Source organism: Eschrichtius robustus, chromosome 11 (assembly GCF_028021215.1).
Source record: "Eschrichtius robustus isolate mEscRob2 chromosome 11, mEscRob2.pri, whole genome shotgun sequence".
NCBI classification, from domain to species: domain Eukaryota; kingdom Metazoa; phylum Chordata; class Mammalia; order Artiodactyla; family Eschrichtiidae; genus Eschrichtius; species Eschrichtius robustus.
Window position 1 is genome coordinate 544,210 of NC_090834.1, and position 18,449 is coordinate 562,658.

General features: G+C 49.9%; 1 protein-coding gene across 2 annotated transcripts; it reads right to left on the minus strand.

Annotated features, from left to right (window-relative positions):
- Positions 1-358: 358 nt before the first annotated feature.
- Positions 359-18,381, minus strand: ACAD8 (acyl-CoA dehydrogenase family member 8). Of its 2 annotated transcripts, none has more exons than XM_068554854.1 (11): positions 18,192-18,381; positions 13,763-13,863; positions 13,152-13,321; positions 12,419-12,528; positions 11,926-12,002; positions 11,469-11,606; positions 7,991-8,126; positions 7,811-7,908; positions 4,417-4,569; positions 3,742-3,844; positions 359-1,177 (listed from the first exon to the last, which is right to left on the minus strand). In XM_068554854.1, exons 1-11 carry the CDS (start codon positions 18,298-18,300, stop codon positions 1,125-1,127), a joined length of 1,248 nt encoding a protein of 415 aa, XP_068410955.1. In that variant the 5' UTR covers positions 18,301-18,381; the 3' UTR covers positions 359-1,124. The 2 variants fall into 2 exon arrangements, with proteins under 2 accessions (XP_068410955.1, XP_068410956.1); XM_068554855.1 differs by lacking the exon at positions 18,192-18,381 and adding an exon at positions 17,737-18,178.
- Positions 18,382-18,449: the final 68 nt, after the last annotated feature.

An 18,449-nucleotide genomic window follows, 5' to 3' on the forward strand; every position in this document is an offset into this window, starting at 1 on the left:
TATGTTGGTCTCTCTAAACACTGACTTATAGTTAAAAAAACACCTTGGATATTTCTTTTATAGAGATGAGATGAAATAATGCAATGATCGTTTATAGCAGGGTTCTCTAAAAAGTCTACATCTTTGGGTATTACTTTAAATCTACTTTCATAAATCATAAACACTACTTGCTTTACAAGGCTATTAATAATTTAAGGAACCTATTTTTAAAAAGTCAACTTGGTCAAGGAGAGATTTTTGTTTATTATCCCAAAGTCTAGTTAAATGTTTAATTAAATGTAATAAAAATTTAAAAAATAGTCGTGAAGGCTTATTTAGAAAGATAAAATAAAAGCCAGTAGACCTGAAAATGGTACAGAGAGGGGTAGATTTTATTTATTAATGTAGTGATTAAAAACATTTAAAAAGAGGAGCAAAAAAGCAAAAACTCAGAAAACAAATATACTCAAAGCACTTATAAGGAAATGTTACAGGAACTCTGAATACCATTCCCAGACCACATGCTTCTAAAACAAGTATTCACAGTTCCAAATAATCTCAGCCCTTGATATTCAGATAGTCCAGAAGTGCAGATACGCCCTAAATCACAGCTCAGAAGGATTTCCAAACACTCATTTCATCATGATTTACATTCAGAGGAGGAGTTGCTGCAAAGGAAGAGCAGCCCACAGAAACCTTCTGCATCTTTAGCTGAGGCACAAAGAACAGAAAAAGACAGGAAGACACTTTCTCTCCATTTCTCCTTTCCCACTCCTTTGCTTTACAGTCAGGAAAAACCCTCAACAGAAGTACCCAGATTCCCAGAAGAGGGATCTGGTGAACCAGCAAAAGGCAGACAAATCAAGACTCTGTGGATCCAGGAAAGCACAGTGGTTTGGTGGTCAGTGTTCACCGGTCACCCTCTGCGTCAGGAAAACAAGGCGGCACGTCTTCTTGTGACGTTCCAGCCAGGGCAGCTCCTGCCGCCCTTCAGGTGCCGCCCTCCAGGTGCCACCCTCCAGCTGACGCTGTGATGGTGCCCTGGACAAGCACAGCCCCTCCAGCGCGTCCTGGACTCACTGTGACAGCGTCGTCCACATGGAACCACTCGACATGATCCTCCCATTGGAGCCTCAGTCCAGGGGCTACTCCTGCAGCAGGCTTCTTGAGATCAGTATCCGCATCACCTCGTTGCTGCCTGCAAGAGCGAAAGGACGCAGGGGCTTAGGAGCTGCTGGGCCTGAGAGTCAGCGAAGCTCTGACTAGGGATGTAAAGGGCAACGTCGCTTTTTATCTTGAAAGATGTCAGGAAGTGAGGAAAAAATTTACTTTTAAAAAAACCTCTTCTGAGTGGCATGGACATATATACACTACCAAATGTAAAATAGATAGCTAGTGGGAAGCAGCCACGTTGCACAGGGAGATCAGCTCAGTGCTTTGTGACCACCTAGAGGGGTGGGATAGGGAGGGTGGGAGGGAGATGCAAGAGGGAGGAGATATGGGGATATATGTATATGTGTGGCTGATTCACTTTGTTATACAGCAGAAACTAACACACCACTGTAAAGCAATTATACTCCAATAAAGATGTTAAAAACAAAAAAACAAAAAAACCTAACCTCTCCTGATAGTAAAAGTGATTTTATTAGGTAAAAAACAAACAAAATAAACAGCAGAACATACAACAGTATATGTAGTATAATTCTATTTTTAAAAAATGTATCTATGGGGGGGTGAGATGAATTGGGAGATTGGGACTAACATATACACACTATGTATAAAACAGATAACTAATGAGAACCCACTGTATAGCACAGGGAACTCTACTCAATGCTCTGTGGTGACCTAAATGGGAAGGAAATCCAAAAAAGAGGGGATATATGTATACGTATAGCTGATGCACTTTGCTGTACAGCAGAAACTAACACAACATTGTAAAGCAACTATCCTCCAATAAAAATTAACTTAAAAAAATGTATCTGGGGCTTCCCTGGTGGCGCAGTGGTTGAGAATCTGCCTGCCAATGCAGGGGACGGTTCGAGCCCTGGTCTGGGAAGATCCCACATGCCGCGGAGCGACTAGGCCCGTGAGCCACAATTGCTGAGCCTGCGCGTCTGGAGCCTGTGCTCCGCAACAAGAGAGGCCGCGATAGTGAGAGGCCCGCGCACCGCGATGAAGAGTGGCCCCCACTTGCCGCAACTAGAGAAAGCCCTCGCACAGAAACGAAGACCCAACACAGCCATAAATAAATAAATAAAATTAAAAAAAAAAATGTATCTATACAAGCACAGAAAAAGGTCCAAAAGAAGATATTTTTGGTCTTAAATATAAAAGGAGCCCAAAGTATTACTTCTGATGTCAAAACATGAATGATCTTTTTTCTTTTTTAACTTTTCCTATATTTTGTAAGTCTTCAACAATAAATATACCAACATCATCAGTAATCAGAAAACTGAATTTTAAAAGAACAAAAACATTTTCCCTGGAAGAAGGGGGGGTCAGTTGCTTGCTTCATTTTTCCACTCTTTTTAATGCAAAAGGAAACATTAACCACCATGAGGAATGAGTAATCATACATCTCGAATAAAATCAAAGCTGAAATTTCCTATCTATCCAGTAACAAAGTCTGGGGTGAAACAAGTGACAAAGACCAGTGCGCCCATTTTCCTACAAGCCGATGATGGTGTGGCCTGAAATAAGCATATCTGGCTTTTCTCAGTTATTCTAACAGGGTTGAAAGACAGAGTCAGAATGAAGGGAAGTCTCCTGCACTCACCAAGGCTGGAAAGCAACAGCTACGTACGACTGGAGTCACAGAAGGAATGAGGCGGCAGGGTTTGGCCTGCGCGCTAGCAACCGTGCTCATAAACACGCTTTAGGGACAAGATCTGCAGCAGAAAGCAGACACTGAAGCCTGTGACTTGGGCGTGACACCCCGTGGTGGCTCTCAATGTGACAGGCAGGAGCAACCTCACTGAAGCCTCGTTAGCGATGCAGATTCCCAGGCCCACCCACGACCCATGGAGTCAGAGGCTCTGCGCTCACAAACCCTCCCAGTGGTCCTGACGCTGGTCGGGTCCGAGAAGCATGCTTCAGAAGCCACAGGGAGGCCCGTGCTTCCTTCACATTCCTTCACTCAAAGTCACTTCCCCAAGCCTTTGCCTCATCTGCTGCCTTGGCTACAGCGTAACCACCTCAGCTACCTACTGGCTAAACAACAGTCATGTAATTTCAAGACTTCCACACCAGCGTGGAGTGGAGAAGGCCATGCAGAGCCCGACGCCAGCAGCTTAGCCATCTCCTGCCCGTGGGCCTGTGATCAGCAAGAAGACGCCCGTGTGTGACAATTAATTTACTGAAAGCTCCATCAGCAACACTGGTGATCATGATCAGTGTGTAGAGGCTGGAGATCAAACTAGCTCACATCTGCCCTGGAAGTTACTGTGGAGAAGTCCTGGGACCCCTGACGACCAGGTACAACGGTGAAGAACAGCCACTGCTGCAATTTTCAAAATGCTTTCTCGGATGTTACCTTAGTTTGCGCTGTCTCTATAAATGACAAAGGCGAAGGGCAGGAGGGGGGTGACTTGGTGACTTCCGCGGGGACAGAGCAGGGCCTCCTGGCCCCCAGGCCAGGTCAGGAGGGCACAGCAGGCCCCTCCAGAGGGGGCCAGGAGCAAGGAGGAGGAAGACAGGCAGCACGGGGACAGACGGCAGGGGTGACAGCTCCGAAAGGGAGAGAACCACCTTGGCCACGTTTACCTTCGAGGATCTGGTGGACCCTGGAGTCCCGCATGTACTGCTGGACTGCGCAGTCCTTCAGGTAGCCGTAGCCCCCGTGCATCTGCAGGGCCTGGTTGCAGATCTGCAGGGACACAGGGATTAGATACCTCGGATTCTGGGAAGGCTCTGGAACAGGGGCTCCTCTCTCCGCCCCAGCCCTGATCTGGCCGCCTGCCCTGAGCCAACGCGAGGAAGGTGAAGGTGCCAGCCGGGCCAGAGGGGCTCCGGTTCTGTGTGCACGGGGACAACGAGGGAAGTCTGCTTCCTGAGCGAGCCCGTCCCCACCCACGAGGGACTCAGAGGCCTCTGCCCTTCTCGCCTGCTGTCTGCAGGGAGAGGCTGCCCGCCCCACACCAGCTGGAGTTCTGGCAAGCGGCAGATGCAGCCTCACTGTGGAAATGGCTCTGCCCCTGACATTTAAGCATGGCACAGTGCTGTGGTCTGACCCTTCTTCCAAAGGCAGCATCTCACCCAGCGCACAGCCAAACGGCAGAGACAAAACATGATGTGCAGCGGCGTGGAGCGGGTGAAGCGCCAGCCGAGAGCGCCCGCGTGGGCCTCTCCCGAGTAACTGACGCCTCACGCCGCATGCCAGGAGCGACGGCCGGCCCGCCACGTGCCGCTCACCCAGGAGAGGCAGAGCATCCCACTCACCGCAAAGCATTCGTCTGTAGCGAAGAGCTTGGCCATGGAGCACAGGGCCACCGCGTCCTCACGCCCCTCCTGCAGAGCCACGGCTGCGTGGCGGATCATCAGCCGCGAGGCCACCAGCCTGACCACCATATCCGCCAGTTTGAACTGCAGGTACTGCAGTGAGAGGAGAGGAGAGAACCAGACGCAGACAGGCTCGGAGAGCCACCTCTAACCGCGGGCCGCTTCTAAGGGGCCCCAGGCTCCACAAGGAACGTGCCTCGTAAGTCCTAAGTCCACTGCACTCCCTGCACGTCAGCATCTCGCCTCCTTAGGAAGACGCTCCCTCTGTCCCTTCCACCCACAACCACTAAAACGCCCACAGCTCTGCCCGGCACGCCCTGGGGCCCCGCGCCCCTGCACACCTCACGGGGGGTGGGCTGGGACCCAGCGTGGGCAGGGCCGGGAAGCAGTGGACGTGGTGCCCGAGACCCCTGCCCCGGCAGCAGCAGCACAGGCCACAGCAGCGCCCCGAACCCAACAAGCCAGACACAGCGGGGCGCCTGCGACCCCCGGCTCCAGCCCCGCCCCCCCCACCTGCTGTGGTGGCAGCGCCCGTGACCCAGGCAACCCCGGATGTGGCAGAGGTGCCCACCATCCGGTGCCCCTTGAGGCGACATCAGCCACAGGCACAGCCCCAGGCACAGCAAGCACCAGCACGCCCAGCGCAGCGCCTCTGGCAGCGGCGGCAGAGGCGAGAGAAACCAAAGCCCACACTGCAGCGCCACCTGCTGGAAACCAAAGGAAAGTTAGAACCAAGTTAACAAAGCTCTACCCAAGAAGGTACTGGCTGCTTCAAATGGGCCAGCAGAGGAACAACTGACCAAGCACCATGCAGAAGCACGGTGACACATGGGACCGCAGAAAGACGACAATTCTCCAGAAACCAGACTTAAAGTCATGGAATACTGGGACCTAACTGATGGAGAATTCAAAATAGCTGCATGAGGAAACTCGATGAGCTACGAGAAAAGTCAGGTGGGCAGTTCAATGAGCTCAGGAATAAAACGAATGAACAGGACTACTTTACCAAAGAGACTGAAACTCTTAAGAAAGAATGAAACCAAAATTCTGGAGCTGAAGAACTCAATAAATGAGATGGAAAGTGCATTAGAAAGCTATGGGGAGAGAGCCAACCACAAGGAAGAGAGAATTAGTGAGCTCCAAGACGGAAATCTAGAAATGATTCAGGTAGGAGAGCAGAGAGAGCTAAGACTAAAAAAACGAAATCCTACAAGAGCTATCCCACTCCATCAGGAAGAGCAACAGAAGGACAGTGGGCATCCCAGAAGGAAAAGGCAGGGGAAGGGAGCACAGAGCTTGTTTACAGAAGTAAGGGCTGAGGGCTTCCCTGGTGGCACAGTGGTTAAGAATCCGCCTGCGAATGCTGGGGACACGGGTTCAAGCCCTGGTCCGGGAAGATCTCACATGCCGCGGAGCAACTAAGCCTGTGTGCCACAACTACTGAGCCTGCACTCTAGGGCCCGTGAGCCACAACTACTGAAGCCCGTGCACCTAGAGCCCGTGCTCCGCAACAAGAGAAGCCTCCGCAATGAGAAGCCCGCACACCGCAAGGAAGAGTAGCCCCCGCACACCGCAACTAGAGAAAAGCCCGCGGGCAGCAACAAAGACCCAACGCAGCCAAAAATAAAATAAATTAATTAAAAAAAAAAAAAAGAAGTAAAAGCTGAGAACGTCCCAAACCTGGGGAAGGAACTGGATACACAAGTCCATGAAACTAAGAGAACACCTAATTATCTCAACACAAAAAGATCTCCAAGACACATAATATTAAAACTGCCCAAAGTCAATGACAAAGAAAGAATTTTAAAGGCAGTCAGAAAAAAAGGGCAATAACCTACAAAGGAACCCCATTAGGCTAAGAGCGGAACAGAACTACCTTACAATCCAGCTGTTCCATTTACGGTATTTTTCCAAAGAATATGAAAACACTAATTCAAAAAGATACATGCATCCCTATGTTCACTGCAGCACTATTTACAACAGACAAGATGTGGAAGCAACCTAAGTGCCCATCAATAGATAAATGGACAAAGAAGACGGAGTATACGTATACAATGGAATACTACTCAGCCATAAAAAAGAATGGAATCTTGCCATTTGTGACAACATGGATGGACCTAGAGGATATTATGTTAAGTGAAATAACTCAGACAGAGAAAGACAAATACCATATGATTTCACTCATACGAAGAGTCTAAAAAACACACAATAAATGAATGCACAAAATAAAACAAAACCACATAGATATAGAGAACAGACTGGTGGTTACCAGAGAAGGGAGTGAGGGGAGGGTGAAATGGGTAAAGGAGATCAACGGTATGGTGATGGATGGAAATCAGACTTTCAGTGGTGAGCTCACTGTAGTGCATACAGAAGTCAAATTATAATGTACACATGAAACATATAATGTTATAAACCAGCATTACCTCAATAAAGAAAAAAGAAAGAAAAACTGGAACACAAGCAAAAGAAAAAAGAGATAAATCATCTAATCACATCCCCCTGAAATAATTACTTTTTGCATTTTTCAGACGTATCCCTGAAAATGTTTTATTAATATTTATACAGGGACTTCCCTGGCAGTTCAGTGGTTAAGACTTCACCTTTCAATTCAGGGGGTGTGGGTTCAATCCCCAGTCAGGGAGCTAAGATCCCACCTGCCTCACTGCCAAAAAACCAAAACATAAAACAGAAGCAATATTGTAACAATTCAATAAAGACTTAAGAAAAAAAAAATGGTCCACATCAAAAAAAAAATCTTTTAAAAGAAATTTAGGGCTTCCCTGGTGGCACAGTGGTTAAGAATCCGCCTGCCAATGCAGAGGACACGGGTTCGAGCCCTGGTCCGGGAAGATCCCACATGCTGCGGAGCAACTAACCCCGTGCACCACAACTACTGAGCCTGTGCTCTAGAGCCCGCAAGCCACAACTACTGAGCCCACGTGCCACAACTACCGAAGCCCATGCACCTAGAGCCCATGCTCCACAACAAGAGAAGCCCCTGCTCGCCGCAACTAGAGAAAGCTGTGCACAGCAATGAAGAACCAAAGCAGCCAAAGACAAACAAATTAATTAAAAAAAACTTATACATATTCATGTATTCTGTAAACAAAGCAGAAGCATACTCCTCTAAAATGTCATGCTTTTTCTTGCCAGTCAATGTATCACGAATCTTTTCATGACTATAAGCAAAAATTATTAAACAATTATTGACAGAAATAGAGCACAAGTTCTGGCTGAAATGGGGGCAGAACCCACAAGAGACATCAGGGCCCCACAGCTGTAGAGAATGTTCTAGAGACAAGAGCAAATGCTGGGACACCGGGGAAGTTACCTGGTTACTGGCCAGGGGCTCTCCAAACTGCTTCCGGACCTTGAGGTGGTCTCGGGTGAGGATGACCGAAGCATACGCAGCGCCCAGAGAGCAGGACGCTAGGAAGGACGGTACCAACACGTCAAGTGAGCCAGGGGACCGCGCTGCCCGCCCGCCGCTCCGGCCCCCTGGGGTCCTCACCGACATTGATCCTCCCCCCGTTCAGTCCTCTCATGGCAATGAGGAAGCCCTGGCCCTCGTCCCCGATCCTGTTGGCCACGGGGACAGCACAGTCTTCAAAGATCACCGCTCGGGTCGGCTGTGAGTTCCACCCCACCTGGCAAAAATCAGGGGCTGTGTGGCTGCCCGGGAGTTGACCGCTCAGGGCAGCGTCCTCTGCACCAGGCTCTCCTATCCCTGGACTTAGTCCCTCGAGAACGTCAATGAGGAAAAACAGAAAGGTCACACAAAGATCCGTCGACTCAGATTTTCCTCTTTCAGCACATTAAGAGCATCGACTTCCTAGTGCCCGCTCCACCAGAACCACCTGTCCCCACACAGTTCTCACGGCTCCTTCAGGATCGGGCAGAACTCTCCTCCTCTGTGGCACCTCCATGAGTACATTCTTTCATAAAAAACATTGACAGTGGAAGGATTACTCGGGGTATGTGTCCTTTTACAAGGACAGCACAAGGATATTAATGACCAAGAGCCACGCTCGTCCTTTGAAGAACTCAGCGCTTTTGCACGTGGTGCCGTAACGTCCACCACGCTGGCCATCGGCTGCACAGACCCGGCGAGGTGCGGGCACTGGCGCATGGGAGCCAGTCACACACACCTTCTCCCAGCTTGGCTGCCGGTGACGTCACCCTGGCGACACCATCCCGGTGACATCACCCCGGAAGCCAGAAATCGGTCCGGGGAGAGTATTTCCACCACAGAAACTGGCAAACACTGCACGAGGGGCTTCTTGGTGGCTGCTTTTCCCAGGGAGCTGAGGCTCAGTGAGGCAGATCCTGAAGAGCACAAGACCAGACAAAGCCCCCGGGTCCCCGACAGCTGAGAGCCCCACTGCCCTCGTCCAGGGCTCCCTGCCGTGGGAAGAGGCGCTCCGTCCACAGCCTTTTACTCAAGGTTTTTCTTCCAACATGGGCTCAGTCCTTCTCTTCTGTCCATCACCCATCCCATACCCTCAATTCCACTCAAACTGTTCCGCGAACTGTGCGGCTGGGCTTTTTAAACCATACTTTTGCTTCTCCTGCTCCCTGCCCGGGAACACTCCCCATCCCCAACCTCCGTCAAAGTCAAGCTTCACTGCAACCTCCTGAGGCCCTGCCAGTAGCCTGAGCCAGCACTGACCTCGTTGCCTTTCAGGCCCCCAAGTCTGAAACCTTCCCACACTGGCCTGTGTGGTCTCCCTGGAACTTACCTCCCATCCAGAACATACACACCTGGAACGGGGCAGACGGGCAGACCTTAACAACAGCCAATCAACGAGAACCACATACTAACAGCTGCTACCTCCTAGCCCCTTCCTGTGAAAACACCTCACTTCTCCCCTGGGCAGAGAACCCCGCTCCTCACCCCCCAGAGTCCCTGGGAAGCTGCGGCCAGAAAGAAGACCCTCCTCCCCGCCCGCCCAGGACCAGGGGAGCCCTGTCCCATCCGTCTGTCTTTCCTTCCACAGACTGCCTTCCCACCGCCACCCCTCCTACGGGAAAACGCATTCTTCTGTACGAAACCTTTTAACAATTAAATCCAAGATAAAGCAATTCCTCACACCACTTTCCCATAAAGCCAATGCAAAACTGGTTGTTTAAAGCTCTCAGCTACAAAATGTGCTCAGTACGCCAAGTCGAAGCATGTGCTTGCAGGAAAGACGGCCATGGGGCTGGAGAGAAAGACCGGCTGCTCAGGCCACCACGGCAGCCAAATCAGCCATGGCGACCAGTGGGTGACCCTGCACCCGGCCTGCGCAGCCCTGCCTGCCTCTCCAACTTCATCCCACGCCGTTCCCTTTGCTCACGACCCCCCGGCCACACGGAGAGGCTCTGGCTCCTTCAAAGAGGCTCATCCCGTCCCCACCTCGGGCCCTCCGTCCCACTGCCGTCTCCGCCCAGAACCCTCACGGCCGGCCCCGGTGACGCTGCAGACCTCATCTCAAAGGACACCTCATCTTCAGAGTCGTCTGTCCCCACCCCGAGAAGCTCTCCTCCGTCCACGTCGCAGCCTCCCGCCTGCCTTCCCCCCTTGCCCTGAGCGCTGACGGAAGGCACCGCGTTTGTTCCTGCGCCCGCCCTCCGCCCTGCCGCTAACAGGCCGATTCTACAGGTCGGGGCACGTCCGTGCGGCCCCTGCTCTGTCCCACCACTCGGTACAGTGGACCCCTGCCAGCTGCTCAGTGAATGAGACACCATTCCAAATTCCCCACACATTATAGGACAGGTAAAGCAAGATGAATAATTAAGAAGAAAACAAGCAAAAAGAGATACAATATATATGCTTAAAAGCGAGAGGAGACAGAAAGTAAAGGGAAAGAGACGCTTTTTGCTTATGGAATTTATTTACAGTTTTTCTCCAGGCCCTAACCTTGTCAGCTATGGTATGCTATCAATCGATACCAGAAATATTGATGTGTTGAAATAATCATCACTATCTTTATAAGCACAAACACCAGAATCAGTATAACTTGGTCCTGTAAAATTATGTCAGGCTCCATGTCAGTCTGTCTTATAACCCCAAAGAGACATTCCTAGGATTAAGAAGTCTTATAGCTACCTATCTCATACACCACGTGTACACAGCTTACATAACTTATAAAGGTAAGACGATGTCTTATAATCCCAGACAAGCTGTGGTGATTCTTGTACCCCCAGGAGTGAGTGTAAGGCTTTGCACAGTCGGTGTCTAGCAGGCCCTGCTTTGCTGTACGAGAGAAGGGGCACTGAACCTCTGAGCTCCTAGCAGCTGCAAAGGATCAGGAAGGTCATGAAGGGACGAACGGGGATCTGGGGAGCCAGGAGAGGAGAGGTAGATTAGGGGCCATCTCATTACTGACTTCTCTCCAAAAGCCCCAACTCTAACAGTACCTGCTGGAGGTGGAGGCCAGGCACCTGGCGTGGCCCACCTGACTAGATCCCACCCTCATTACCAGTGACAGTTACATAACCACAGGTCTACTGGTCATGGCCTGACTACTTCTTAATCCTAAAAACGTCTTCCCGAAGCCTATGGAAACACTCTTCCTCTTACATTACTGAAAGACCCACAATCGCTTCCAGTGAGTTTTACTGTATTTTTATTTGGAGAAGAAAAGTGGCCCATATGCTTTTCATTCCTGAGACCTCTAGTCTCCTGTAAGCATTTCCTCCTGGGGGAACAAGAGGGCATCAAGATAAGAAGGTAGATAAGAAATACAGGCCAAAAGTGGCTGCAGGAGAGATGACGGAGAAATCCCTCCCACTGATGAACTTACTGGCAAATGCTGCCACTTCACCAGCGGCCCAGCGCACTCTAACAACGCCCTATCCCACCTGATACACTGTCGAAACCCTAATTGAAGCAACAGCCTCCAAGGCCAGCGAGCCAGTGTGGAACCCATTTCCCGAAACAGAGCAGAGGCTGGTCGGGCAGAAGCAAGAGGCTCACAACCCGACTCTCCCTGTCCGACCGCACTCACCTTTCTCTCCTTCTTGCCGAAGCTGAGGCCAGGGGTCCCCTTCTCAACAACTATGCACGAGATGCCTTTGGGGCCTGGTCCTCCCGTTCGGCACATGACCACATAGATGTCTGCTTCGCCTCCACCACTGATGAAGGCCTGCGGGGTTGGAGAGGGGAAAACACTGCGGTCCCCCGACGATGGGACAGTGAGAGAGATGGCGGCACAGAGAAACTAAGGAGGGTTACAAAGAGCCTGCACCGAGGCTGTAAAAAGGAGACACTAGTGAACGGAACGAAGTGGCCTGAGACCAGAAGGGAAACAGTGACGGTGAACACGGGCAAGTCGGTGTGAGGTTCCCTCCCACACGTACCACCCCCAGGAATGTTCACTCGCAGACCCGGGGTCCAGGCCGTGGAGGCAGGAGGGGGACAGCCTCCGAGCGGCCCGGGGAGGACCGAGGACGGCATGCTTGTACCTTGGAGCCACTGAGCACGTAATGATCTCCTCGTCGCTTGGCGGAGGTCAAGAGGGAGGCGGCATCACTCCCACTGCCTGTGGCAGGGACGGGAGGGAAGCGGAGAGGTGGCAGAGAGCTTGGGAAGGTAAGGGAGCCCCGGCAAGGCTCCACCTGAGAAATCTTCCCTCATAAAAAACACCTCAGCGTTTGATACTTTAAAATCCACACGGCTGAGAAGCTCTCTATGCTTGTGAAAACTGCATACGGCAATCAGACCCTTTTCCATCTCCCATCACACTAGCTTGCAGGGAGCCTCCTACAAGGAGGTTCTGGTCTGCAGCCTGGAAAGATTCTGCCCTAGAGAGCTCTTCGCCTTGTGACATCAGGTCACGGCCATCAGGTACCCTTGGTCAACAACGGCTACATGTGCCGGGGGCTGAGAAGGCACACCCCGTGATTTCCCATGAGTTACACCTCCCGCTGCACCTCATCGGCAGCACGGCAAACCCACCTGGTTCAGTGAGGCAGTAGGAAGCAAACTTCTCCATGGTACAGAGTGGAGGGCAAAACCTGTGCCTCTGTTCCTCACTTCCAAAGGTATCAATCATCCAGGCACACATGCTGACAGGTACACCAAGAAGAGACATTGACAGAGATAAAGACGGAAAGAAAAAAAGAAAAGGAAATTTGAGGGGGGAGGGGAATGGGGAAAGAGAACAAAGGCAGCAAAGTAGAGTGAAGCAGAACAGAGTGGGAAGGGAAAAGTCACAATTGAGAAGATTCATCTTTAAAGCAAAGGCCTGGATTAACACATATTCCTGGAACACGTACTACCCAGACGTACCCAGGGCCAAGGTATTTCTCACCTGGATGCTGTGCATACTATTTCTAGTTAGGTTAACTGAGCTCCCTAAAAATCAAGGAGTCCTATGTCCTTTCCCAAATTAGTGGAGGCTTCATTTTTGGGTTGAGGAAAAGGGAACAGGCCCCAACCACTCCACTGGAGAAGCCTGTTTGGTACCAGGTCAATCTGGAATTTGGGAGAAGGCCAGCATTCTCTAAGCAACATACGAGATGACAGATTCAAGTCCAACAGGGAGCAGCAGAGCTAAGTGTGAACTTTTAACTCTCTAGTCCTTCAAGGACAGCCAACCTGCGAAGAGAAACCTTTTCCCTGTTGATATAAAATTTCCCAGTCAACCCGCACGAGCACGTCACTGTGCTTCCCCACCTTGGCCACTCACTTGTGGATGCTTATGTAGGCTGTGGTGCTGGTGCAGCCTGTGGCCAAGGCTTCAAAGATGACAGAGGTGTCGAGCCGAGACAGTCCAGACCCTCCTACGTCTGTTCGTACGTAAATCCCCCCGAAGCCCAGCTGGGCTGCCTTCCGCATCACGTCCACTGGGAACAGCTCCTGCACACACAGAGGGCAGGGTCATCGGCAACGGATTCACAGACGGCCTTTTCTTTAGAGGGCACAAGGAAGGGTCAAGACGCTTGCACTCGGGAGAGAGTAGGGGGTCTCTTAACTCAACATGCCTTTTGTCATCTATATAGTGGAACCAGTTAAAATGCATTCTGTAAGGACTGGTTTCTGGCATGAAAGTTTCTTTTTATTATCAATAGAATTGCCTTGGTTTAAGAGTACCCAAATCTTTGTGCAATTAAAAAAAATGATATCTACAGGATGCGGAAGATGCTTTCCAGGAAAGGAATCACACCACTCCTGGAACTTGCATTCGCTGTGAGAGTTTTCGGTGGAGAATAAATACTGAACAATCTGGGTCATAAGGAGGAGATAAGGGTCACTGAGTGAGGCATCTGTGGGAACATCCAGCACAAGGAAAACCCGCACCTTCTGGTCCCACTCCGCCATGTTTGGCGCCATCTCCCGGGCAGCAAAGTCAAAGGCCACTTTCTGGAACTCTTTCTGCTCTTCGTTTAGTCCCGTAGAAGCTGTGGGCGAGGCGGCATTTACTCAGAGCCAGGACAGGGGTCAGGGAAGTGTACTGCAAGCAAGAAGCACCACGAAGCCCGGGCCGGCAGTGGACCTACGAGAGCGTTCCCACACGGCACACCACCTCTAGCACCCACCGTTAATCAGCGTCTTGATAGAGCATCACCTGCTTCCTTCCTTCTTTACTCCCAAATAGACTGGCTGACTTCATTTACCTTGTTACTTATTCTTTCAATACTCATCTTTATCTCTTCCTCCTCATGAATCCACATTAAAGGAATAATAAACACACGGACCCTCAAATTTTGATGAACATTTTTTTCCTTCAGGATGTCCTGCGTTCTCTGTATTGGAATCTGTGCGTATTTGTCTACCAGCTACAACATATTCATTTTAAAAGATCAGTCAGGAAAGGAAGATACGGTACTTTGGCTTACCTTTCAAATTAAGGAAAAGATCCTGTAACAAAGCTGTGCATTTGACAGTCACTGATAACAATGATAATGAGTCTTCCAGTGTTGAAAACATGGCTAAGGCCTTCCTAAATCCGTCTTCACCTAATGGATTCAGAATTTTTAGAATATTTTCTTTCCTAACTGTTAATGCCGTGACTTTGGGTAACTCCTTCACTTCCAGGTCTAAGCTACTTAAAAGCTAAGGAAATGAACTGACTGAGCGATACCAACAGACAGGTAGCGGAGCTTCCTCAGGACAAGTTTCTCTAGAACCTTAAACATTTTGTAAAAGACTATACTATTCCAGTATTTCATCGGAGGTGATACTCTTTAGGAGAAAGATATCTGCATCAGCCTGCGTGAAATAGTGACCACTCAATTCACAGTGTCATTACTTCACAACTTTTCTTTAAATAGCCAGTTCCCCGAATGACACGAACACTATTTATTTTCTATGTTTTTTTTCAAACACTGTGCAGAACGAGATAGGACTCAACTGGAAAGCAGAGCGACAGGCCACCTAGCTGGTCATGTGGGCCTGAAATATTTTTCCCGTTTTGCAAGGTGATAAGACTTTCAGCTAGAGGCAGGCCACAAGCTAAAAGGGAAGAACCTAAGCAAAGCTCCTGTGAAAAACCACAACCTTTTGGGGACCGTGTAGAGAATCTAGAAAAGGATGGACCATGAATCCTGGGAGCCACCATGCAGAAGGGTCAGCAACCTGCACAGGGTGACAGACTTACGCTGCTCACATTATCTTTCTTTTGTTTTCTTAGGACTGCCGTTTTGAAGGGACCGCCTGCCTCACATGTGTCTGCTGCAGCTGGAGGCGCAGTGGTGGCTGAGGAAACATCAGGGGAAGAGGAAGTGCCGGGCTCTGCACTGCTTTCTAAGGTTTCAGCCTTTTGGTCCTGGGGTGATGGTAAGAGCACCAGAGGCGTGGAGGCACCCCGACCACGACTTCCTTCAGTGCCCGACTGTCCTGCGCGGCCCCTCCCACGCAGAACAAGGGCAGGCGGCAGCACGCGTCTCTGGGGTAGGCCTGGGCCTCAGGAGCGGCTGCTGCGTGAAGCAGGACAAAGCTGTCTGTCTGTAGCAGGACCCTCACCAAAATGGGAAACTCAGAAGTGAAGAGTTGTGAGGATTAAAGACGACGCGACCTTGCGAAGTCCAAAGCAGAAAACTACGCTGGGTGTTGCTCTCGGAAACGTGGTCAGGGATAAACAATTCATAGTTCCTTGCCTGGGAGTTGGGTCATTTTCCATTCACAAAAGAATACTGACTGAGTGTCTACCATGGAGCAGTGCTGGGGTGTCAAAGATGAAAATGGTCCAGTCACCCAAAGGATGACATAAGTGGTGAGAAAGCAAACATCTGACTGTACACGGGCTACAAAACTTCCGTCCCAGCAAGAGCTCAATACGTGTCTGCAGATAATATTATTAGTATTTGACAGAATAAAACAAGTAGTTCAGGGTATAAAAGGTTTAAGAAGTAGATCTGAATTGCATACAAAGTAAATAAGAGGGAATGGGTGTACACAAATCAGATGTACAGGCGCACCTTGTTTCACTGCCCTTCATTTCTCTCTGCAGAATCTGTGTTTTTTACAAACTGAAGGTCTGTAGCAACCCTGTGTTGTCAAATGATGTTTAGCCTTTTTTAGCCATGAAGTATTTTTAAATTAAGGTATGGACATTGTTTTCTTAGACACAATGCTACTGCACACTTAATAGACTACAGTGCAGTGTAAACGTAACTTTTACAAGTACCGGGAAAACAACAAAGTCGTTATTGCAGTATCTGCTTCATTACAGTGGTATGGAACCAAACCTGCAGTATCTCTGAGGTGCACCTGTATAAATACAACATAATTACATATTTATTTAAGATAGATAATAATCAATTCTAGATAATAGAATGCTAACAAAAGGAGAACACTGCTTGGAGAAAAAAAGTGGAAAAGGCAAGTTAAAAAGTAAATTATACACAAGAAAGCATGGTTACTGAGTAAAAATACCTAAGTTCTCAGAAAACATGCACTGAAAAACAAAACAAGACGAAACCCAGGAACTTCCCTGGTGGCGCAGTGGTTAAGAATCCGCCTGTCAATGCAGGGGACACGGGTTCGAGCCTTGGTCCAGGAAGATCCCACATGCAGCGGAGCAACTAAGCCTGTGCGCTACAACTACTGAGCCTGGGCTCTAGAGCCCGCGAGCCACAACTACTGAGCCTGCGAGCCACAACTACTGAGACCGCTGTGCCACAACTACTGAAGCCCGCGTGCCTAGAGCCTGTGCTCCACAATGAGAAGTCACCGCAATGAGAAGCCTGCGCACAACGAAGAGTAGCCCCACTCGCTGCAACTAAAGAAAGCCCTCATGCAGCACCGAAGACCCAATGCAGCCAAAAATAAATAAATAAATAAATAAATTTATTAAAAAAAAAAAAAAGAATCTTTGAATGCATCCAAAGGCCAAACCTAGCCAGAGACTCAACAGTTCTGAGAATCCTGGTGCTCAAGGAATGCTTGGGAAGCTGCAGCAAATCACAATGAGGGAGCGCTGGACAAGGAACCAGGCGTTCAAGAGCTGGGTCTGCAACTATTAATTATACAATTTTCAGGAAGTCAGGCCTCCAGACTCCTCCCTCAGCCTCAGGTGCCCCGTTGTAAAACCAGAGGGCTGCACTAGACACTGAGCAAGTTTCCTCATCTGTAAAATGATATATCAGATATAATGAAAATCATGACACTCTTAAAAATTACTTTTCACATTAAAATATGCTATGAATCAATGAGAAACATTTGTTGATCACTTCCATTAACTTGATATTCTAATATGTAGAATGATACTCTAAAAGGACAGTTTCCTTTCATTTTACTAATTAAAAGAGGATTAAGAAGCACCTTCAACACTGGTTGAAGTTACACCACTAGCCACCGGAAATACTTATATTTAACCAATTTGTTGCCAATCAACAAAGGTGACCTTGCTTACCGAATTCTAAGTGCTAGGATAGGGTGGCACCCTGTGAAGGTGTTTTAGGACATTGAGAAGAAAACTGTCCTATACCTTGGCGTCCTTTACAGCTCTGGATGTCGAGCTAAGGCCCTCAGAAGCTACTCTGCCGTTTTCAAAAGTGTCATTTATTAAAAATTTTAAGAAAGACTTCAAAAGGAAAAAGTGGTTAGGCGCCCGACAACGTCACAAAGTGTCTGGTTACCCCCTAGGCGGCCTAGGTTCCCCCCACTCCGTTACTGGCATCGAAATTATTTGCCTGGTGCCAGGAGACATTAAGATCTGTAAGCTCTGGTAGTTTCCCATTTGCAACAGGTTATTTTTCTAAAGAAATTTCAACAGTTGAAGTATTTTGTAGTTATAGGTGTTGTTCTATAATTTATATATGGGAGCAAACCTTGTATCACTGGAGATTTTGTTCGCCAATCACAACCAGTCCCGGGCTTTTCACATTCTTACTGCCTTTAAAACCGATGGTTGTGATTTAAAAAAACAAAGTCACGAACTTCCGCGGCGGAGCCCGTCGTTATCCGAAAGCAGATGGGTAACGACGTAGCTCCGAATTGTGAGAGGAAAGGTCGCAGGGGCGGCCTCACAAAACGTACCGCCAGGTTCATAACGCAAAGCACGGTATGGGCGGTCTGTACAAGGACGGACCAGCATCGGCCACCGGGACCGGGCTGAGCCACCGAGGGTCGCCCGCTCCCGGGGCCGCGCCACGTCTAAGCCGGGGAGACCACTAGGCCCGGGGCGCCCGGACGGGCCGACGCGGTGAATGAGGGCGGCCGGGCCGGCCAGGAGGGCGGCCGGGCCGGCCAGGTGGACGGACCCCTACCCCCGGGCGAGCCTTACGGTCGATGCAGGAGACCACGCCCCGCCGGCCGCTTTCGGCGGGGGCCTGGAGCCCGCCGCGCAAGCCGCGCAGCCGCGCCCCGACACGCCAGCACCGGCCCCACAGCATAGCCGCCACCTGCTCCACTCTTTTCTGCTCGGGCAGAGGTCTAAGCGCCGGTGACCCCGGCCGGCCGGCCACAAGGGCCGCGCCGCACCGCACGCTGGGAGCTGTAGTGCGCGCCGTGGCCCCGCGTGCGGACTCGGGGCGCCTGCGCG

Coding starts and splice junctions, on each gene's coding strand:
- ACAD8 (XM_068554854.1), bottom strand. CDS start 18,300: ATGCTGTGGGGCCGGTGCTGGCGTGTCGGGGCGCGGCTGCGCGGCTTG. Junction 13,322..13,762: donor TGGCGGAGTGGGACCAGAAG/GTGCGGGTTTTC, acceptor CTGTGTGTGCAG/GAGCTGTTCCCAGTGGACGT. Junction 12,529..13,151: donor GCCTACATAAGCATCCACAA/GTGAGTGGCCAA, acceptor TGTACCTGTCAG/CATGTGTGCCTGGATGATTG.